Here is a 24,804-nt window from a genome sequence, read left to right as displayed (position 1 = left end):
CATATTACATATATTTAATCAAATGCCACAATCTTACAAACTTACAGATTATAATTGTTCGTCAAATAAATATATCCCAACATGGCGAAATAAAATTATTCCAATTAAAAAAATAATTAAAATACAAATTCCAAAAGCCTTGCAAAGACGTTTTATTCAATTCTTTCTTTCCTATCTATCTATCTATCTATCTATCTATCTATCTATCTATCTATCTATCTATCTATCTATCTATCTATCTATCTATCTATCTATCTATCTATCTATCTATCTATCTGTCTATCTGTGTGTTTGTTTGTTTATTTATAATCCCCTTCACATCCCCTTTAAATCAGTTTATAAGCATCTGTGTTTAGTCATTTATCTTCACAAAAAGTTGTATACTGGAAAGGGGTGCAGTGGGTCCAAAACCTGATAACATTAGGTATGAGGTGCGTTCACACATTCAGACAATTATTCACACACCGGAATGCTTTAGAGTCATCCACCAATGAGGGTTTGATCCAGGATTGATCCAGCGACCATGGAGTTACAAGGAGGCAGGTCACGCACTGCACCACCATTCTACTCTTTACTGTATGGTCTCATCTGAAAGAATGCACAATACTAGTGTCTGTTAGGGGTATAACGCTACACAAAATTCAAAGCTGATGTAATACAGTAGTGTCAAATATCTTATATGATATAAATTTCAATTCCAGGAGTCTCTGTAACACACAAACCAGCCCATCTGGTGCCAATAAACAGGCCATAGTTAAAATAAAAGAAATCCATCCCCCTTTTTCAGATGCATGATGTGAACATTTGCTGAGGTTATTGATCTGTACTTGCATGAATTTTTGCCACATGATTGATGGATATCTGCATGAATGAGCAGGCATCAGATGAATGTGAAGAATCTACCAAAGAAGGACTGAAAGGGCCTAGATCATTGTCTTTAGAAATATTAAACTAGATTTGAGAACAGACTGTACTTAATTTTCTGCTAGCATTTTCCCCCCCGAATTTATTAAAAGTGCTAGAATAAATTTTCAAAAGTAGGTTTACGTGAATTATCTCAAAATATGAATTATCATTGCTAGATGGTTGTGTGTTCATAAGTTGACACAGATGTCCAACCCACAGAAGCCCTGATCTCAACGTCACTGTGTCTGTCTGGAATATTAATTAAATAAACAGACAGAAGGCTATGAGGCAAACTACATCTACAGAATGTTTGGGGTTAGTAAGATGTGTGTGACTTTAAATTGAATTAATCGGTCTCATAGAATATACCCTTTTTATGTAATTAAAATGACCAATTTTATTTAAAAAATCTATTTTAGTTAGTCATTGTAGTATTTGCACTACTTCCCTGACTACCAATACATGAAACAACCAAGATTTCTATTCTCCTTCATCATCACATTTTCAAACTTAAGAGCCTACGAGTCATTCTGTCCTGCAATCCTACCACCTTCCCATTAGATCCAATCCCTTCTATTATGCTCTAGACCAGAGGTATTCAACTAAAATTTAAAGAAGCCCAGTAAGAGAAAATTTCTTGAAGCAAAGGTCCAGAAGACCATAATGTCTAACTAGTTAATGTGATATATATTTAAGTAGCCTAGTAGTTGCATCAACATCTGCAAGCAGTCAATACCTGACTGTCAAATCAAATAAATTCAGTACAATTCAAAAACCTTTCGACAATATTTATTGTCATGTAACATAGAACTGAACATATGTATGATTGTAGATATGTATAAAGTTCTCTCATTAAATAAATAAAAGTAGGGCTACATTTCAAAATAAGAGAAAATAAATAAAATGCGAAAATTGTGTATGTTTAAATAAAGTGCTTAACTTTCCCCTTTATATCTCAGTGAGAGAATTGAGCTCTAGCTTGGCTTGGGTTAGGGTTAAACCTGGGCTTGAATGGAGTCAGGGCCGTTCTCATACACATGTGGAACTGCTCATTAGTGACCCTGAAACAATATTTAGATTTGATTATGTTCATTGTAGAGAAAGCTGCCTCGCAGTTGTATGTAGAGCCAAACATGGTCAGGATGTATAGGGCTACTTTCCTCAGACCTGGGAAAGCTGTCTCAGGGACTCTGTCTTCAGATTTGAGTGGATGTGTTTGTTCAAAACCTGTATGTTTTGTCTCATAATGGTGTTTCACATTGTCACTTTTAATAAGTGCCACGGTTTCTGAACATGTGAGACACACTGGTTTAATGTGAAGTGGGAAGTATGAACAGAAATGAGTCTGTCCATTCTGGATGTTTTCGCTGTCCACTTTTCTCTTTTTGGAGAGCGTCATTTGTTCTTTATTCTTTCTTTCTCCGTCTCACTCGTCTGTTTCTCTCTCTTTCTCTGTCTCACTCGTCTGTTTCTCTCTCTTTCTCTGTCTCACTCGTCTGTTTCTCTCCCTTTGTTTTCTACATGTATCGCTAATTCTTTCATGTGTAACTTTACTCTAAATTCTCTCTCATCTGTCTTGCGCTGTTGAGTCGCAGCGTTTACTTCAGGAATGCACAGATTTGATTGGCTAAGTGGTATCATGTGGGATGGCTTAATTCTTGTGCTGCACGATTAATTACATCACAATCGCAAACGCGATATCAAGCCTGTGCGATTATATGATGCAAAATGCTGCGATTTTCTGAAATAAATAAATAATAAATACATGCATGTGTGGACATGACAACCCATTCTCTCTGAAAGCTGTTTGCCTATTTCAAACACTACACCGCTATCCGCTAATAAAAAAAAAAGACCAGTGAGTTTCAGTTTAGGCAGTGGCACGTGTGGCGCATATGGTCATGTTGTGACTTTTTCCGGTGTGCAGCGCGGAACGGGTGAAGATGGATGCCGAGTAGACGGACACTGAACTGGTGGCCAGAAAAAAATGCTACCTCTGTTATATGTAGTGTTAATTTCGCCAGACGAGACGAAATGTGTTCGTCAACAACCTTTTTTTTCATGACTAAGACGAGACGCTGACAAGACTGCACCACTGTCCAAAAACGCTGACTAAGACTAAATTAACATGCATTATTGTTGACTAAAAAAGACGAGATGGAAATGTTTTGTATAAAATAAAAACTAAGATAAAATCTCTCTTCATTTTCGTCTACAATTGTCTCTGCTTTTTCATCAGCTGTTACGCCTTTAAAATATTCAGAACGAGTTTGCGGCTTCACGCTGTTGCTCAAGTTACAGGTCTCATACGCCTGTGGCTGCAACACGAAACTGCTGAACAATTGTATTGCTTCTGTTAAAGAAAATAGTGCGCTCCGTCTCTACGGTTAGAATCCTGTGTGTCCATGGCAACGGTGTGTTAGTTAGCAGCGGTCTGTTATCAAGAAATAAAATAGTGTGTGCGTAGAAAGAATTCGTCCACACGCCGCTCAAAAAAAAAAAAATTAAAAATAAAAATCCCGAGCGCAAGTCCACCGTCTAGGCGGCTTTTTGCGTTAAATGATATTTCCTGTCGCTGCGCAGGCGCTTTCATTGTACATGACAGCTTATGTCCCGATGAACGGTCTTTACATTACGATTAAAAGCAGTATCAATAAAGTAAAAAATGTGATGTGCAGTCAAGTTCGAGTGTATGCACTGTTTAAACGAGTGTTCTCAACTTCTCACTGATACTTTTGTGATTCGCGGAGTTTTGACAAGTTTTATAGCCTTGATATTGTTTCTTATTCAAAAGTGGTGACAGAAAAAACTCTTTACCCCCAACCTGAAACCTCTTCCACTGTCACAATCACATCATAATCAATTAATAATTAGGCTTAAAAGCAAATGTATATGTAAGGGAAATATCAATAATGGTGTGTGCAATACCATGTATAACTTGCATTTAAGTTGGTAATTTACTTTATATATATATATATTGTTTTGAAAACGTTTTGCATTTGTTGTTGCATAGGTTGTTGTTGCTAGTTTGAGTTTAGAAATACAAATTTCAGCATTATCAGTAATCTGTGTGTGCATTTTCCTTGAGAACCAAGCGAGTTGACTCACGATACCATTTGTTTATTATTTCGCAATCGCATATCGCAATCACAATATTGACCTCAATAATCACAATATGACATTTTCCCTAAATCGTGCAGCCCTACTTAACTCGCATGCAAATGGTCTGTGCATTTCCACTACCACTATTGTAAAGATTGCAAAATCTGCGCCGTTAAAATAGAAGCACCCCGTCAAGTTTTAAATCATAACCTTTTGTTTTGGCTCTAGGTCGGGGTCCGTATTGCACAGCTTCTGGGTCCGGACCTGGGCCACAGTCCGCCTGTTAGTGACCTATGCTCTAGACCATCTTGCAAGACCTTCTGCCCTTTATCACTACAATCATCAACGATCCCATATCTGCTTAATCCCAACACCAAATACATTAGAAGGGATATTCCCATCCTGCAGTAACCTGCGTTGGGTTCCCCAGACTTTAGCAACAACCCCACATATCAGCCAACTTCTCACTCTATTTTCTAAGATCCTTTAACACACTGTATTTGTTTGATTTTTGCTATTACCTCCCAACAGAGTTTTAGACTTATTGTATGCTTAGTCTTCAACCTAGTAAACCGGTATCGATGTATTCATTAAGGGACTTTTGTGTAATGCTTTGAATAAGGGCGTAAGACAAATACTGTAAACGTACATGTAGTACATATAGTAGAAACTCTGCAAAAAATTTATTTGCAAATTTATAGTGATATGTATCATATACAGTAGAGTCCCCTCTAACAGTATTGGAATGGAAAGAATTACACTGGAACAAAAAAAAAATCAGCTTTCATTTCAAATGATTTAATAGCATAATGTACCCAAGACAACAATCAAGAAGGTAAAACATTTCATCCCACATTGTCCACATATTAGATTTGGCTCTCCCATTTTCTCCAGGCTTGAGACCAGCACTGAGAATTAACTCCCTGTTAGCTCCAAGTTTTTTCATTTTTTATTTAAAAATTTTTTTTAGTAGCATTTTCTCAATTTATTCTAAAATAAGAAGTGAAACAAATTAAAACATGAATGCACATTTTAATGCCATCTAGGGTAGTAGCTTGATATTTTATCCATATTATTGCTCAACTGTATGGGGTTTTTCAGTGACGAATGAGAATGTTTACAGAGAAGGCGGCCTATCATTAAACCCTAATTTACAGCGAGTCTGCGCAATATGCGCTATGGAAGTAGGTGATATGCAGAAATCTGCTTTTATTGCATTTGTGTTGTTAGCCAACTTCTATCATCTTTTCTAAAGAAACAACAGGAATCAAATTAACTAAACAGTGTCTTTAACTCTTATAAGGCTAGGAATTTATTCGGTCAACCATTCATTATTATTATTACTACTACAACATGTGCAACCACTTTGTGGAAATAAAACAAAAATTAAACCAAAAAAATTGGGGGGAAATTTTCACTGAAATAAATAAATAAATGAATTAAAAAAATCATTGCCTTCACTTTTATTGATTTGGTCAGAGCTGACCACATACCGGTTCAATAGTGTTTGCCAGCATTCCATGTGTGAGGGCTGCATCATCCTCTGGGAACCAGAAAGGTACAATATGGTATCACTCACATTAAGGACGAGATCTCATCATGTTAAAACTGTTACAGTAGCTCTAGATTTAGTGAGAAAGGTCCCACAAACTGCATTATATATGGATACCTGAGAATGTTTTGTGATTTCAAAGGGCCATGAGCTAATATTTTTTTTATATATTCTACAATATGTTTCTATAAGAAAAAGAGACTTAAAACTTTAACATTTTTAAGTGTTTTCAAAATTAGGCAGAGTAACAGTACCTTCAATGATTAAGTACATATTCTTGCTATCTCCAGAGGTAGATAGAAGGAGGTTTTCACCTCCCGGCTGAGGTCCCCCCCAAGACAGTTTGCACTTCGTGCTTAAGGCCTTGAACCCTGAAATGGCTATAGATGGCTATCAATAATGTTATCAATACCCAATTAACAGTTATAGTTGATGTCCAATAAGCAATATTTTCAGATATAGAATTCCTTCAATGCCAAGTCCTGCCCTTTGGGGATCGAAGGCTTTATTGCAGATAGAAACAATATGATCTCTGGCACACAAAGCAGGTTTCAAAAAGCTTGTTTCCACACATCAGTCAAACCAGATTATACCAATCACATCTGGCAATTGTGTCAATCAACTCCTTTATAAAAGGGGTCAACCTAGTAAATATGTGAAGATTGCCATTATCCATCATATAGAAAGAGGAGTTTAATAAACCAAAGAAACAAACAGAGTTGATCGTGTTCATTTTGTATAGTGAATATTCTGATTGGTTTTACATCAGTCCACAAATAAATACATAATAAATATTTTTGGGGTGGCATAAAATTTGTACATTTTTTTTTAGGTTGGATTAAATGCTGTAGCACTCCAAGATGCATGGCAATCAAATTAATTTTTGTGTATGTAGGCAAAATAATACAATTTCTGTGATCCTTATTCCACATTACATTGGACCACATGCATGATGATGCAAATATAACTTGAAATTAATGAAAAATGTAAGACTGTAATGCAGGAATATATTCTGCCTAGTTGCATTTAGAGCCTGTTCACCAATGGAAGACCAGAGTGAAAAATAAATGAATGACCATCCTGAGTTGACCTCATCTGATACTGGCTTATGCACCCACTGGCTTAGGATGCTCAAAAATAATGGACCTTGTAGATGCCAGGACTAGTATGGGAAGTAAGATTGTGTACCAGGGTGCTGGTAGAAGTGGGATGGGAACAAATCTGCATCCCTAAAATGTCTGCTGGGCAGGTCCTGCCCACATACACTGTCTACAAGGAGAAACATTTGTACAATTCTTAATGTCAAGGTGGTCCAGATGCTACCGCTGTGTCATTACAGATTATGAGTGGATGGATCAGATAAACTAATTCACAAATGTCTCTATAAAAGAATCTGGATTAAATGGCCATACCACCCATGTGCCTTGCAGTATAGATTAAGCTAAATAGTGCTCCTTTTCCTGAGACACACACAGCAGCCTTTGGTCAATGTTCAGTGAAACAAATTATTTGAATACAATAAACTACTCAGAGAGTAGTTCTGAGCATAAACAATAGATTTATATTAATGCACTTATTCTAGTATGTATTGTTTCTATATAAATAGCACATACACTGAAGCTTGTACTGCAGTCACTTCACTTAAGCTAGTCTAAAAATCTAAGTCTAAAAATCCACATGTTAAAAATCTGTTGCCGTTTATCAAACTAAAATGTATATTTGTTTATATGGTGATGTGGTATAAGTGAAATAACATTTCAGAGGCTTAGCAGCACTCTGCGTGAGGGTTGTGCTGCATCATATCCCTGCCCTGGACCTTAGATGTTTTTACTATTTGAATGCAAGACTTGCCTGAACAACAAAATTCAGACAGAGAGAGATAGAAACAGAACAGAAAGATGTGAAAGATGTGTAAGGTTAAACTGACCTGCTTGTCCTTCTTTTGTATTTTCATTTTTTTCTAGAACTTTGTATCTGCATCTATTAAAACAGGGATACAAAAAAAACAATTAAAGCACCAATAAAAGTCCATACAAATCATTATCATGCGCTGACTACAGACAATTGAAAGCTAGCATGGCCCAAGTCTATAATGGTCGAACATAAAACAAATACAGTAATAACTCAGGAATTCGCGTTTCGTGAATTTGTGAAATTTTCATTGAACCTAACTAATGCATTCGAGATTTTTTTCACAGATCTGCAAAACCCTCGAAAAAGTTAATTACTCGAACTCGAAAAGTTAATTACTATTTTGTAATTGTAAATGTTAACATAAATTCAATACAAAAATTACAAAATTTTCTGCTAGTGTTCATAGATAATGGATACTCTACCGAGTATGGGCAATGACGCAAGTTCCATGACGACGCGCTATTGGCTGGAAGGGTTGGAAATAGCCAATCACTCGACAGGCTACCATCCTTCCTTGTTGATGTTTGGTTTTAGCTCGGATGCTTTGCATACTAGTGAGAAAGTGTTGGCCCCCTTCCTGATTTTTTATTTTTTACACAACACAACATGCAATTTTTAAAAAAAGGCTTATATTATTAAGGGAAAGCAAAATCCAAACATGGCCCTGTGTGAAAAAGTGTTTGCCCCCCTGTTAAAACATAACTGTGGTTTATCACACATGAGTTTAATTACTCTAGCCACACCCAGGCCTGATTACTGCCACTACACCTGTTCACAATCAACAAATCACTTAAATAAGACCTGACTGACAAAGTGAAGTAGACCAAAAGATCCTCAAAAGCTACACATCATGCCGAGATCCAAAGAAATTCAGGAACAAATAAGGAAAAGTAATTGAGATCTATCAGAACCTTCCCAGGAGTGGCCGGCCGACCAAAATTACCTCAAGAGCGCAGCGAAGACTCATCCAAGATGACACAAAAGACCCCACATCATCATCCAAAGAACTGCAGGCCTCAATTGCCTCAGTTAAGGTCAGTGTTCACCATAAGAAAGAGACTGGGTTAAAAATGGCCTGCATGGTAGAGTTCCAATTTCAAAACCGCTGCTTAGCAAAAAGAACATAAAGGCTCGTTTCAGATTTCCCAGAAAACATCTTGATGATCCCCGAGACTTTTGGGAAAATACTCTGTGGACTAACAAGACAGAAGTTGATCTTTTTGGAAAGTGTGTGTTCCATTACATCTGCCATTTCAGAATAAAAACCTCATACCAGCAGTAAAATGTGGTGGTGGTAGTGTGGCTTCAGGACCTGGAACCATGAATTCTGCTGTCTACCAAAAAATCCTGAAGGACAATATGCAGCCATCTGCTCGTGACCTCCAGCTAAAGCAAACTTGGGATCTGCAGCAGGACAACGATCCAAAACACACCAGAAAGTCCATCTCTGAATGGCTGAAAATAAACAAAATGAAAACTTTGGAGTGGCCTAGTCAAAGTCCTGACCTGAATCCTATTGAAATGCTGTGGCATGAACTTAAAAAAGCGGTTCATGCTCGAAGACCCTACAATGTGGCTGAATTACAACAATTCTGCAAAGATGAGTTGACCAAAATTCCTCCACAGCGCTGTAAAAGACTCATTGCAACAGACTCATTATTTCCTTAGTTTTTATTTAATTCTAAAAACCCTCAAGATGCCTAAATTTTCCGTGGATTCTAAGGCTCCTGGCAGTGTTCCTAAGCATCAGAAGTACAGTAGGTGATGACACTACAGGAAAAAGTTATGTTTTAGATTTGTTTACGTTTTTACACCTTATTATTTCTCTTTATGTAATTTTATCTGTACCCTATACATACAGTACATATTTATTTTATTGAATTGTACCTTTGTTATATGACTGACATATGAAGTTTACCTAGTTTACCTTTCTCACAATGACAAAGAAAAGTTAGCCATTAAGTTTACAGCCCTATTCGTTACTTGGTTTTACCTTACTGTGAGTGCAAAAGACTGCAGCAAATGAATTAGTATACTGTAGGGGTAACATTAGCATACCGTACTGTAAATGTGCTAGTGTGGCAAATAGCTATTAGGTGATACTGTACTCTATTTTTACATCAATCTTTTTTTTTAAGGGTGATGTAACTTAAATGAAATTAACATGGTTTGGGAGCATGATTTGGGTCATATTTATGGGGTTAAACTCTGAAATGAGCATTTTAGTGACTCGTACTAAACATTCTTGAACCTAACCTCGCGAATGTTCAAGGAATTACTGTATTCATGAAACCGTATCAAAATGTAAAACTGCTCTATCAAATGAAGGGCTGTATACCAAGACCACCTGTTTAAAGAATAAATCATTCTGAATTACATTAAATTAGTTTTATCCCGGGATATTACCTATGCATTTGTTATTAAAAAGGATAAACCAACAGCAAAACTAAATAGTTTATGGAAGAAAAGAAAGCCCATACTGAAACTGAGAAAAAGAAAGAATAGCCAATACAAAAATTTGCAGTCCTGAAAAAGAAAGAAACCACTGGAGTACTATCAGTCAGACGTCATACAGCTGGCCAAGTAATACAAGAGCAGCTGTTGACAAAATCTGTAAAAGAGCTGTGAATAAAAACCACAAAAACAACAATCAGTGACATCATCAATGACCTCCAAAAGTCAAGGATGAAGTTCACAATCTTACAATCCATTGTTCAAAAAGACTGAGAACAGTGATAATGAGGCCATACCACAAGATGAAACCACTCAGCAGCTGCAAGAATCATAAGGCCAGACTGAAATTTACAATTCAGAGAAGAGCCACAAAAGTTCTCATTGCTTAACGTCTACCAAAGTGATAGAATTGCCAAAGTGTGGGGATAGAAATGTGGTCCAAAAAACATAAAGCTCATTGGTCAAGCAAGGTGGCGGAAGTTTCATGGCTTGGGCTATATTTCTGTTTTTGTTTATGAGCTTGATTTCGCTGTTGTGTTTTGCATTTTGTTTGTGCAAACGATGATTATTGCAATATACCTATTTATCTCTCCCACCCCATAATAAAATATTATCTTGATATACTTTGAATTATCTTCTTGATGAAATCATGGTCTCAAAGCATGAAGCTAAGAAACGTGAATCTGTTCTTTTATAAGACGACCAATGGCTTAACCACTGAGCTACAACTTTTGAATTGTGTCTTGAATCATCAGGTTTCCACCCTGCTTTCAGTTCACAAATTCAACATGGAGAAAAAAACAGAAAGGAAAGTAACTCTGAAGAATGCAGAGCTTTCCTCGGGTAACTACAAAGTGGACTCAGTTTCACTGATTAGTGGAAATATCATTGACTTCATGCATGTATCATGCATTCACAAAGAGAGGGCACAAATATTTTAAGACAGTAAGAAGTACATAAGATGCCCATACATCACACTGCACGAGCTTCTGTTTGCTGTCTTTCGGAGCCTAATGGCAACCAAATGGACTGTAAAAGAGAGAGGCTTTCGCGCTCAGGCTTAAAAGAGCTGTCTGAAAACAGGAGACCTACTTTTCTCCTATCCGAGATCATAGTCAAAGAAATGCTCATCTTTCCCTACAGGACCAACCATTGCTACCTTGCAGCACTGGGCATATTTTCATCTTTCACTTTCAAAGGTAAGTGAAACAGCTGCTTTTAACATCATTGAACCGCAGCAAGTTATGTAGACACTTAACCCAGAAGTGAATCCATGTACAAACTATGCAAAATGCACAAGATAAAAGCTTCTTGACTTGACGATAAACTAAAACATCAGCACTGAACACTACATGAGGACAATTTAAAATGACAGATTCATGCAGATGTTTCATAGGCTCTTGCTGCATTCTTCATGAGCATGATGGACTTAAAATAAAATCTCCAAGTCAGACTATACATCTGGGTAGGCAAATACAGTATTCACTATTATTTATTAAGTTTAACTGTGTTAGGTCATTTGAAGCTGCTGAACTATTTATTAAAATCCCCATTTTTTAAACTTCAGGAATATTGCACACCACCAGTTACATCCTTCCTTCTCGCTTTGACCGGTCTCTTATTTTAGCATGTAATCTTGCATGTCATGCAGTCTGTGATGTCTGTTTATGTTAAGAAAAAATATCCAAACCTGGCAGTTACTGCACGATTACTGACACTGGAAATACTTTCTAATTTCCATAGCTTGCCATCCACGTCTCATCCTCTATGTGCAAAGTCCTCACCACTGTTCCATTTTTTGTGGTAATTTTTTTTTTTTTTTTTTTTTTATAAATGCAGTACATATGCATGTACAATATCTAGCACAGACCATGCATTCACACTCACACACACAAATGCACATTAATTTCCTCTCTGTCTCTTTCTATTCTATCTTTGTCTGTCCATATTTAGACTTAAATTCACAGGTAAGAGTTAGCTCATGTTTATTCTTTTCTATTTATATAAATGTCACATTATTGAACATACTGACTTATCATGCTTATTAACTCTATACTGCAAGAAGCAAATCTACTCAGAACTTTAGAAACTAAGCCACTGATCATACATGTTCCCAAATAAAATTGAGATTTTATTTGGGAACAAATAAAGAAGAGAAGAGAAGAGAATTAGAGAAGAGAATTATTCTATGAAATTAATGGGACTGATCAGTTTATGAGACTAATAAATTATATTTGCAGTGAAGCCCCTATATTGCTAATGTGTACCTTGTGTTTCCACTATTTCCAGCATAAACAGAACCATTTTCCATTCACTCACATGCACGTGGCAAGCAAAATGAACAAAGCATTGGAGGGTTTTAATTAGTGAGAAAAGCAGTGGATGTTCAGTTTGTCTTATCAGAATTAAATAATACAGAGCTTGAAATGCATACGAGATTTATAGTGCAAGAGAAAATGTGAAAAAGAGTCTGATCGGAGAACACACAAGATGCAATTCTTCAAAGAAAGTGAAAATGAGGCAGATGAACGAATACAAGTATTGCAGGAAAAAGTATGAACATTGATAGGTAAGGACTGCTGCAAACACTGCTAGCAGCATAAATGGTAGCATAGTTTGAGTGAAGAGGGATGAGGCAAATCCGGCAGTGGTTTGGGGTGAATAGGAAAAAATTGGAAAAAAACAGGAAAGGCTGGGATGAAAAAAAAAAAAAAAAAAAAAAAAAAAAAAGACAATGAGACCACAACTGATTGTGGTCCTGAGATGGTGAAGCCAAAATGGTGCTATTTACATGTTTAGCACTTTGTTCATTTATACGACCACCAAACACTGTTACACATTACCAATCATGCATCAACAAACCTGCATGATGTTGTGCTGGAGAAACTTTGCGACCTCGGCTTGCTACAAAGACCAGGCTAAAAACAAACCCTAGCCAATCAAAAACAAACTCCTGTCCATTCTACTCTTAAACATTTGCTCCCTGGAAAATAAACTTTATTACATACATATATAAATCTCAAACCAGTACTCCCTATATTCCATCAGCATGTGGATTTTGTACGCAAGGGGCAAACACACTGGATCTTGTGTACACAAACATACATGGCCCATACAATGCAGAGAAGCGCCCCCACCTCTGTGGCTACTCAGACCAAATCTCTATGCTAATTCCAACATTCAGGCCGTTCATCAAGCGCTCTAAACTCGTCATGAAGCAGGTGAAAACCTGGCTAGCAGGAGCCACCTCTGCTCTTCAGGACTGTTTTGAGTGCACTGACTGGAATATGTTCAGGGAGGCTGCAACAAACAGCAATTCCATCAACTTAAAGGAGTAACCAGTTACGTTGACAAGTGCATTGATGACGTGACTGTCTCCAAGTCCATCACCACATGCACTCCCCCCAACACACACACTGAACTGCTTCAATACCTCAATGAACTCTCGCTGTTTACAATTTCTCTAGTATTGCACAATGTACTTTATTATATACAGTATGAACACTTTACTGCACTATTTTGTATTGTCTGTTTTAGGGCTGAAACGATTCCTTGAGTAAGTCGAGAATTATTTGACCCGAAGCTTTGTTTAGTCCATTTACTGTAACTACACAAGGAACACTGCGTTTCCCTGCGTACCATTATTATTGAAGCACAACCCGCTAAACTCTGGACATGTGATGTAAACACAGACGCTGCAAAATTAAAAACAAAGGAACGGGGAGAAAATGGCGGGGGGAAACTCCGTACAGTGTGTTCTCTGTAAGTTTTTACTGGCATACCACAACAGTACAATTGCGATGCTTCAACATCTCATCCAAAAACACTGAGTCTTCGCATCACTTCCACTGAACAGAGTCAACACAAGGTAAAGTTAGCATTCACATTTAGCCTAAATCATTAAAATTGCTAGTTGAAATGAAGGCCTGTGAAAATTTAAGTTGCTTGTGACTATATGTAGTGACTATTTAAGACCATTTAAGACCATAAATCAATATGGTGTCTAGTTATTATGTCCCCAAATTGTCCAAGTTCATGGAAGCCTAACTTTTCTTCATGTTCATAGTATCACTGTCTCTGTCTCACACACACACAGATTCCCACAGCCTGACCACAATGCCCCTTGAAGAGAGACACACAGCTGCAAATATTTCAGAGTGGGTTGAAGACCTTTTTGCCAAATTCGACATTCCACCAGAGAATGTAATATGGCAATTAAATGCACTAAATGTTTTTAGTTTTCATGGTTATTGATGTATGTAATTTCAGCATTATTTTTCTAAAAAGTAAACAAATTAGCTGTTAATTTTAAGAGACCGGTCATATTTTCTCTAGCATATTTAGTACTCCTCTTTAATAAAGAAAAAGGACTTCTTATCCAATTACTCTATTAATCGACTAAATAATCAACAACTTAACTTACTAAGTCCTTAGCTCGGTGTTGTTTTATGTAGCTTTATGTTATTTCCTGTAGCGCTATGGTCCAGGAGAAACGTTGTTTCATTTCACTGTGCACTCACTAAGTTTTTCATGAGAACTGATCAGCCATAACATTGAAATTCACTAACAGGTGAAGTGAATAAAATGATTGTGTCTTTACAATGACACTTCAAGAGCTGGGATATAATAGACAGCAAGTTCTTAAAGCTTATGTGTTGGAAACAAAAAACCTAGCAAGTGTAAAGATGATAGTGATTGTGACAAAGGCAAAATTATGATAGCTACAAGACTAGGTTTAAGCATCTCCAAAACGTGCTTGTAAAGTGTTTCCAGTATGCAGAAGTTACTGCCTTCCAAAATGTTTCCAAAAAAGGAAAACAGGTGAATTGGTGAAAGCTATGTTGGCAACTCAAGGCTCACTAATGCATGTGGAGCATAAAGGCTGAATCCCACAGAACAGCTACTGTACCAAAGAAGCAGATGTGGATCAAAAGCAAATTATGTACAAGCTTTGCTACCTGGTTTTGTCTGAACTTCTTGGTAATACCACAAATCTGTTTAATCATTTAAAACTTGAACACAGACTGATCTATGGCCAGCTAATGGTAAAGAAAAAAAAAGAGCAAAAAAAAAAAAAAAAAAAAGACTATCACAACATCATCCAAAATGCAGTCACCCATTAAGGAGACAAACGTCAGTCCAACTTCTTAAAAAAGTATTCAACAGCATCTGTTGAATACTTTTTAGCCAAAGACATGTGCCCTATTAGCATGGTTGAAACCGAAGTATTCAAGAAATTGATAAATACTTTATATAAGCTTTATGCTTTGCCATCTCAACACTATTTCACAAGAGTTGCTCTGCCTGCTTTATATGAAAAATGCTGTCCTGAAATGGCTAGTGAAGTAAAAAAGTACTTTTCCACCACAACAGACCATTAATTAAGCGATTTTAACAAAAGCAAAAGCAATATCAGGAATAATAGCACTTATTCCAGTTACTGTGTGACGGTCTCTTATAGCTCACCTTTACTACTACCACCAGAGGTACTATTATTATTATTATTATTATTATTATTATTATTATTACCACTGAACTACTCTTTGATGCTTTCTTACACTGTCAGCAAATTATGTTCGATGATGGTTGAGATGATCACATTGATGATTCTATAATAAATACTAAAAGTATTTATTGTAATCTTAGAGAATGCAACAAAGGATTCCAGGATCAACTGTGCAATGGGGTCTGTGAGAAGCTCGTAAGCAGCTCTTCCTATAGTTGGAATAGAAAAAAAGAAGAATCTTGCAGAGGCACAGAAGCTGCTGAATCTGCCTGATCAATCCTTAAAACGGAATGTCCAACTCGATGGGGATCTAGGCAGGCCACTGAATTCACTGATACACTTTCTAGAGAGAAATATGTGTGTATTTTCTGAATCCAACCCTCCTCCTTTTCAATAATTCAGTAATGAAAGTGCAGGAGGACAACACAGAGCTTGCTAAAAGCATCAGACAGAAGATAGTAGACTACCTCAATGACAAATACAGTGCAGCACAAGAGCTACTCCACATGGCCTCTGCCCTGGACCCAAAGTTGAAGGTAAAATGTGTCAGTAAAGACAACTGAGGCTCTATTGAAAAAAAAAAAATAAACTTGTAATACCACAACCTTCAGATTTAACATATAATTCTTATTTTCCTTATATGTTCTCTCAGAGGGGACTGGGCAACTTCTTCAAGGTCACTACAGACAAAGTTGCAGGACCTCCTTTGCAACAGAAACAGGTAATTGCTCTTGAGTTACAGCCGTACCTGCAGACAGAGACACTAGTTGCTAAGGAAGACCCATTGAAGTGGTGGAGGGAATCTCAGAGGTACAACACACTGCTTTCCAACCTGGGATGAAAATCTCTGTATTCCAGCCACAAGTTGTTCTTCAGAGACGGTCTTTATCACTGGTGGAAATATTGTCTCCTGCTTGCGTTCATCTCTGAAACCAGCTCATGTAGACAGGCTAGTGTTTCTGGCTAATAACCATTATTCAATCTGATAAGTTGAATCAAGTTAAAGTTTAACTTGTTTTCTGTGAGTTCTAAGCCATTATAATGGGCCAGCCTTCAATATTATTGGATTGAGTTACTGACTGGAATTTGACTGTTGATCATATTAAAAATGTTTAGGACTCTTTCAGTTTGTTATGGTACATATGTAAGCAAACCTATTTATACTTATTTTGTCATTTTTTATCTGTTATTTGTATTTTATTTATTGTTTGTTTAAATTGATTCTGGAAGTGCACTATATTTTTGGTCTTATTTGTTTTCTTATGTTCTTTTTACAATTAATATATTATATGAAATGTCTTAAGGTTAGAGACTGTAGCAGTGAGATAAATACATAAGGCAGAGATGGAGGTAGCAGAGATGAGGATATTGAGGTTCTCTTAGGAGTGATGAAGATAGACACGATTAGGAATGAGCACATCAGATGGACAGCTCAGTTTGGCGGTTTTTTGGACAAGGTCAGAGAGGCAAGATTGAGAGGTATAGCCAGGTACAAAGGAGGTAGAGTGGTTATATTTGTAGAAGGATGTTGGAGGTGGAGCTGCCAGGTAATAGGTCAAGAGGAAGGCCAAAGAGGAGATACATGGATAGGACATAAAAGTAATTGGTGCGACAGTAAAGGATGCAGAGGTCAGAGCTAGGTGCAAACTGAGGATTAGCTGTGGCGACCCCGAACGTGAAAGTAGAAAAAGAAAAAAAAATTATATAAGGAATGTTTACTGTTTTGTTCAATAAATGTAACATATTTCCAAAGACAGTGAGATTTTAATTATGACCAAAATAATCGTGATTATGATTTTTTTAGATAATCGAGTAGCCCTAACTTCAAACTGCTGGAGGTTGCTAAAAATCTAAGGTCACCTATGCCAAAAAGATTTTGCTGACCCCTGTCCACTGACAAAATAACCTATAATATATACAGTATCAAAACTGGACCATGGGGCAATGGAAAAAGATGGTGGAAAAAGTCTGTGTGTGCATCACTTCCCTGTGGAAGAGATGGAACCAGAATGCAAAAGAAGGCAACAAAGGCTGTGTGACACTTATGTTCTGTAATGCATTCATGTGGATGTTACCTTGACACACACCACTTCCCTAAACATTGGTGCAGACCAATTACATCCTTTCATGGCAATCAGTTTCCCTAATGGCAGTAACATTTTCCAATCAAAACGTTTTAAGGAATGTTTAAAGGAATATGACAAAGAATTGAAAGTTTTGTCTTGGCATCCAAACTCTGAAGATCTAAATCCATTCACTTGATGCGATAGACAAACCATTTCAATCCATGGATGCCCTAACTTGCAACTTATACGACTTAAAGGATCTGCTGCTATGTCTTTCTGGCAGATACCACAACACACTTTCAGAGCTCTTGTAAAATCTATGACTTGATGAGCCAGAGTTGTTTGTCGGCACAAATGGGACCTATACAATATAAGGCAGGTGGTTTTAACGTTATGGCAGATAGGTGTGTGTGTCCCTAAAGTTTGAGAAATGACAAAACATTTTTATACAAAAAAAACAACAACAACCCACACAACTGTTACTAGGCCAATAGAAAAAACTGCACTTTAGGTTTTATACAGAGAAACTGACCAATAACATACACTTTAAATACAACATTACATAAAAATTCACAATGCTTCACTGATCCCAAATATAGATCCACTAGAGTACAGAATACTCTATGTGGAAATAGACTCATATCCTGTGTCTCAAAGCAGGGGTGGGCAAAATGGCCTTCAAATAATATCTCAATATTTGTAATAATAATGGGATATTGTAACAAATAAAAATGCTATTCCATATTAAAATAGTAAAAATAACTCATCCTCAGTGTTACCAAGGAGTTCAGTTAATATGTGGTGTTTTATCATATCAAGCATGAGGTACAATATAAGAGGTCATTATGTCATTATATGCTTAGCAGGGGACAACCCTATTACAAGTTTATAAAAATTGTTGATTTTTTTTTATTATTATTAAAAAGGCCACATTTAGGCTGAATTTATCAAGCTAGTGGCTTTGCTAGCTCTCATTCTGAAGCATTCTTAAGAACTTAAACTAATTTAAAAATGTTCGAGAATTTCAAATTTTATATTAGCAACTCCACTCATGACAAAAATGGATGCTGATTGAGGTACATCCGTAATAAGTATAGTTAACTGATTAGTTACGTGTCTAATTTTAGCTAGATGAACAATACAGTGATATATTTCATACTAATGGACTAAAAGAAATCTCCATTTACAGTAAGCAAGTACAACTAAAAACAACTTTTAAGCAGACAAATTTACTAATTTAATTTGAATGTACTAGAACTATATAAAGGGGCAGGGTTTACATCAGTATCAAAGAGCCCCAAAACTGGACAGTAAGTCTAGAATAAAATCAAATGACAGGTTCTTTTGAGGCCCACATATGGTCAGAATGTGATTCACAGCACCATGAGAGCAACATGAGAATTTTTCACAGCAACATGGACAAGGTTCTCAACTGAATCTCCAACATCTTGGAATGCCCCACCCATTATTAGAACTGTGTTCAGGTAAGTGTACAAACTGTCAATCATAGCAGATACAAATATTATTCAGAATTATTTCTGTGTTATCACATTAACTCATTAATTACTTAATGCCAACGATTATTTTAGCATGCATTCATGCATTTTTTTTAATAATTATTATTTTGAAATTCCGTTGCTCACTGCCTTTGAATACACATTCAGACAAACCATGGATCACAGAAGGAGGTGGGATGTTGATCGGTACTGGCTTGAGATAGGTGTAATCACACAATCTCATCCAATGAGAGAATTTGGGGTGGGCCAAAGACTGCTGCAGCACTCACACAAACCAGAACAGAAATGAACTTGTAAATGTAACTCTTAAATGGATATTTTCATTTGATATCTCTTTCAAAATGTTTCTGCTGGTAAATCTTTAAGAAAAGATAAGAAATAAAAAGATTTAGAAATGGTAACTTGCTGCTGCTCAGAAGGTACCTGCTATAATGTTATGAATGAGACATTAATGCCCTGGCAGTGGCAAATGGCATTGGCTTTACATTAATGATTGAGTTGAGATTTACAAGAAATATATTAACTGTAAAGTGTTTGCAAACCACATATTATTGCACTTTTGTTCATACAGCAATACTTTTAAAATAAAAGTGCACACCCTTCTTTTAAAGTCATTATTGAAAAAAATATATAAATTAATTGCAAAGAAACATAACCATCATGGAAAAGTTCAATATTGTTCTCAAATAACTTCAGAAAAGGAAGTGTATATATTCTAAATTCTAAAATGTTCCAAGCTTTTTTTAAAATTTAATTCTGTAGTGCAGTATCAAAGCATATACATGCAAATTTGACTGGAAGGGCAATTTGTGGTAGGAAAAGATGCACAAGCAACAGGGATGACTGTAACCTTGAGAACATTGTAAAGCAAAACCGATTCAAGAACGTGGGTGATCTTCAATAGGAATGGACTGCAGTTGGAGACACCAGACACATAAGTGTCAAGGAAATGGGCTACAAGTGTTACTCAGCATTACTTAGTGGTCCAAAATCCTCTTTTCAGATGAGAAGAAAATATGGAAACCAAGGTCCAAAGGCCTGGAGAAAGAGAGTAGAGGAACAGAATCCAACTACTTGAAGTGCAGTGTGAAGTGCCCACAGCCAGTGATGATTTGGGGTGCCTTGTCATCTGCTGGTGATAGTCCACTGTGTTTTATTAAGTCCAAAGTCAATGCAGCCATCTGAGAGATTTTAGAGCCCTTCATGCTTTCATCTGCTGACAAGCTTTATGGAGATACTGATTTCCTTTCCCCCTGCCCACCATGCAAAAACTACTAGGACCTGGCTTGCTGTGGGGGTATTGTCAAGAGGAAGACGAGAGACACCACATCCCGCAATGCAAACGTGCTGAAAACTGCTATCAAAGCAACATGGGCTTCCATTACACTTCAGCAGTGCTATAGGCTGATCACCTCCATGTAACACAGCATTGAGACAGTAATTTGTGCAAAACAAGCCCAACCAAATATTAAGTGCATAAATTTACATACTTTACTAAGAAGCTTGAATTTTCTGTCATGAGTTCTAATATGTTGAGTTGTGAGACAATTGCTTGAATATTTATATTGAAATATTTCAGTTCATGTAATAAATCTAAAGTATATGTAAACTTTAAATGTTTAAATTGAATTGTGGGAAAAATTAATGTTTTCTAGATATTCAAATTTTTTTAAAATGCACCTTCTTGTTAATCGCTCAAGTCAGAAAACACACTAATACACACGTTAATAAAGCTGTGTGCGTGTGTGTTTGGTAACATTCACGTTATTTTTTAACTACAGAATCAAAGTTCCTGAATGCTGAGAGAGCAATCATTTAAAATGCAACATTATCAACAACACAAGCACTGTTATTAGAAATCTCTTCTCGTTTATATGCCAAGATGGACCCTATAGTGCACTTCCAGAATGAGCATAACTTCGGATCAGAATACATGCAAAAATGCATGTACATGAAACTTGCACATTTCCTAACACTTATAAACAGTTAATTGGGAATGAGTATAAATTCATTCAGTCTGGCAAAAAAAAATCTTTGAATGTAAATATAGCTAATGAATCAAATCTTCACTTCCTTTCATGTTTTTGGATATTTGGTTGTTTATTTAAGCAAAACAGTAACCTTTGTGCAACACAGTACTGACGATGACCGTGTCTTGGGAAGACAGGCATCTCAAAATGCAAGATTAGATTTTTACAGGTTCTGTTTATAAATTCATTAAACCTGCTGCCTGACAGTATCAACAGAACATAAACTTGTTGGCTTAAATAAAAAAATCTTTAAACCTATAGGTATAATCAGTGGATTTTTTTTCTCAGATGAGAAAGCGGCTGTTTCGTCAAATGTGACAATGTGAGGGTGACTTGCAGATCGTTCAAGATCTAGTAACTTGTTTCTTATTATAGGCAGATTATGAACTGCACTTTGTATTTTAATTATGGACTATTAATCTTTGTATAATAATTTTTTTTATATTATGTTTCTTATATTCTGTAAAGCTGTTTTGCGAATGCAAATTGTTAAACGTGCTATACAAATAAATTTGAATTGCATTTAATTCAAATTTATGCAGTATACTAATGATGTAGTAAAGTTTTGTAATTGTTTGTAATAATTAATTATAATGAGTGGCAGAAATATGACAATTTTCAACAGGTAAATGTTTGAATCCTATAAGAAAATGTCTTTAATAGTTGTAAGTATCTTTTCTCCCATTTTAAAGATACATGGATTAATAGGATCCCTGTGGCTAAGTCCAAAACTGTGCTGACCTTTCCACTATTTTACTAAAGTCGACTGCAATCAAAGTTTTCATAGGACAGGAGACTGGGTAAAAGGGACAAATCATAACCGTGGGAACATGCATGACATCCAAAGTCAGGCCTATCCTCTCCTATCTGACGTTCATCAAACCTTGTTAAGTACCATGTTCCCTCTGAACTTCTAGAGCGGCTCGATTTGAACCGCTCTCCCTCAAGTTAGAAGGAAGATATAAATTGACTTACCTCTGGATTGGCACTCAAGTAGTGGAATCCCCTGTTTTTTATGAACAGCTGAGTCACTTCTTGTCTTCATAGAAAAAACTGAAAACTTATCCTCTCCTAAGAAAAAAAAAAGAAAATCCCATGATGTGTGTTTTCCCATAATTTTCTCTCCAACAATATTTTAGCTTTATAGAATTCTAAAATCAATTTAATTAGCATGAGGATATTTTTAACAGAGACCATGAAAGAGCTTTTATACAAAGCTTTGACATGGGCATCTGAAGGAAGTGAAGTAAAAAAAAAAAACCCACAATATTTCGATTAGCATGTAATACCATTTCCCTCCGAGAGGTAATGTTGCTATCCACATTTTTCCTGAATTCAAAATTTCCCATTAACATTCATTGCAGGAATTTGTATGAACAAAAAAGCATCAATTTAGTTTGAAACAGGGATTTTTTTTTTTATTTAATTAAATTGATATTAATTTAATTGTGCAATCATTGCACTTTGTTTAAAACCAACATGCTGACAGAGCACTTTGGGCAATACACATGTTCCCTCTGCCAATAAGACGGCACCAAATAACCCCTCAAAGCATGACGCCAATAAAGGAATACTGTCAGTAGGAATTTTGTTTTCAGAGACTGCACATTAACTAAAAATGATTCCTAGTGTTCGGGGAAAAGTCTGTGTGTAATAGACGCTTCAAATACTAACTGCAGTTTCAAAACTTTACAATAAAATAAATGTTATGCCATATAGAACTATTATGTTCTCCATAACTATTACGTTCACCTCACAACACGATCAGGAATAACACTACGACACTTTATAAGCTTTGAACAAACCGCTCGCTGTTTTAAAACCTGTCCGTAAAAAAAAATGTAATTTATTAATTTATTTTAAAAAAACCAAAAACAAAACAAAACACTTTAACTCAATCTGGTTGTAACTTCTAAACTGTAACCCAACACCAAGTCTAAACATATTAACACTATATTTACAAACATCAGAAGACTATCACTTGAATATTAGTGTATATTCTCAGAAGCCTACCTGCTCCTGACAGGGTCCCAAAGCTGAAGGTCCTGCCTCTGTCAATTATTTAGCTGCACTGCACAGATATAAAAAAACAAAAAAAACCTTAATAATAATAATAATAATAATAATAATAATAATAATAATAATAATAATCAGTAACTACTGTGTAATTAAATCTACTTTCCCTACATACCGCACAATTTGACCTGCTTCACGGTACTTTTACAACCGGGTTTCTAGTGCATTGGTGTTTATGGTGAAACCAAATCAGAACAATTAAAATAAATAAATAAATAATAGTTTGTATGCAGATCAGAGACGCAGAGACAGAGATACACGTTATATTAGCCAGGTTAGCGTTCACTGCTACATCTGATAGCGCCGTGACGGCGTGTTTATCGCACACGTTCCACGTGTGAAGCCCTGTGTGTCTCAGCAGGACCTCGCCTACCTGAGCTTCAGCCACCGGTTCCGAGCCCCACACCGCTTTACCGCCCCCGCGTTTATTCCCATGGACGCAACAACAACAAAAAAAAAACACTAAACAAACGCCATGACAGTTTAGAAAAAATGCATCAAATATTAAACGGGGTTGGAGGCGAGCAGCAGGAGGACAAACTCAGTACAAAATCTCTTAATCGTTATTAAACAACAAGACCTCAGCACTTCATTCATGAGGGATGCAGGAGTTAGAGACCGGGGCCGAGAAACACTCTATATCACACAGATTTATATGGCACAAATTCAGAGAGGGTGGGAATTTAAAAGACCTACTTACCTAAAATGGCTACTGCATCACCCAAAAAACACAAACAGCTATTATTTGGTGAAGTTTAGCGCTGGCCGCCAGAACCAACAACCTAACTTTGTTTAGGCCCGTATTATTTCGTTTCCTATTGGCTGAGGCTTAGCGCAGCCCGGTGCCTGCTGCTTTCTATTGGACGTCGAGCTGTCAATCTAGGCGGCACCGCCGCTCTAGCGTTTGTGTGAGAGCAAAAATATATTGCAAGAGACCATTGTACTCTGCTAGCTACTCGTGTGGATGCTGAGCGTTGTGTTGTGTTTTAAATACCTTAAACGTGTCAGAAGCAAGTCGAAAGGCCTTTTGTGCCGTCGGTTGATGTTCGCGTTGTTTGGATTCGCTGTTTTTTTTCGCTGTCGGTCTGAGTTTGGATCCGAATGCTAAAGCTAATCCTCCGGTTTTATGTTTCTTGTCCCTCGCAATCCACCAATCATGATGCTTTTTACTTCATCATTACAGCGGCTGAGGAAAAAAAAAAAAAAAACTAACATTCCACGTCTTTGCTCATGTTTCGTACCCCGGATGTGAGCTGTGGAGGATTTAGCGCAATGTCAGAGGCGCAGTGTTTCTACAGTGTTTGTGTTTAAGCTTTCAGGGGGATTGGGAACATTTTCTAGTTTTTCACACCCATTGCCAACATTTGGGTGAAAAATTGCTTGTATGGTTTTAAATCTGAACTGAAATGGAATTTTCTTAGTTAATTCTAATGAGAGAAATAAACACAATTATATATAAAAATTTATTTATTTATTTTTTTTACAGATGTTGTTAGAAATTAAACAATTAACATCCAGTTACAGATTAGCGGTTAATAGAGCGCACTCATTTCTGACCTCAACCAGAACAGGCTCCAGAGTAACAGTTTGTATTTTCCTTTCTGTCAACGTTGATACCCCAAAGTTAAAAACACCTAACCATCTTGCTTGAAGGTCCTCAACCAGTCCCCAGTTACGTGAC

The 24,804-nt window shown here is 36.5% G+C and overlaps 1 protein-coding gene across 17 annotated transcripts in view; it reads right to left on the bottom strand.

Annotated features, from left to right (window-relative positions):
* chd6 (chromodomain helicase DNA binding protein 6) overlaps positions 1 to 24,493 on the bottom strand; it is a 75,793-nt gene extending 51,300 nt beyond the window's left edge. For 2 of the 17 annotated variants that reach the window (XM_027147456.2, XM_027147457.2), the window contains exons 1-2: positions 5,815 to 5,848; positions 5,502 to 5,551 (exon numbers count right to left, since the gene is read on the bottom strand). In XM_027147456.2, coding sequence (XP_027003257.1) covers positions 5,502 to 5,551; positions 5,815 to 5,833 — 69 coding nt within the window. In that variant the 5' untranslated portion in view covers positions 5,834 to 5,848. Of the gene's footprint in view, positions 1 to 465; positions 589 to 5,501; positions 5,552 to 5,814; positions 5,849 to 7,487; positions 7,541 to 16,182; positions 16,361 to 22,022; positions 22,119 to 23,060; positions 23,119 to 23,238; positions 23,412 to 23,496; positions 23,785 to 23,823; positions 24,068 to 24,117 lie in introns of those variants that run through there. The other 15 variants (XM_027147461.2, XM_027147467.2, XM_027147468.2 and 12 more) reach the window with 15 other exon arrangements.
* Positions 24,494 to 24,804: the final 311 nt, after the last annotated feature.

This window comes from Tachysurus fulvidraco, chromosome 5, assembly GCF_022655615.1.
Source record: "Tachysurus fulvidraco isolate hzauxx_2018 chromosome 5, HZAU_PFXX_2.0, whole genome shotgun sequence".
Lineage (NCBI taxonomy): Eukaryota > Metazoa > Chordata > Actinopteri > Siluriformes > Bagridae > Tachysurus > Tachysurus fulvidraco.
This window is presented reverse-complemented; position numbering and strand designations above follow the sequence as displayed.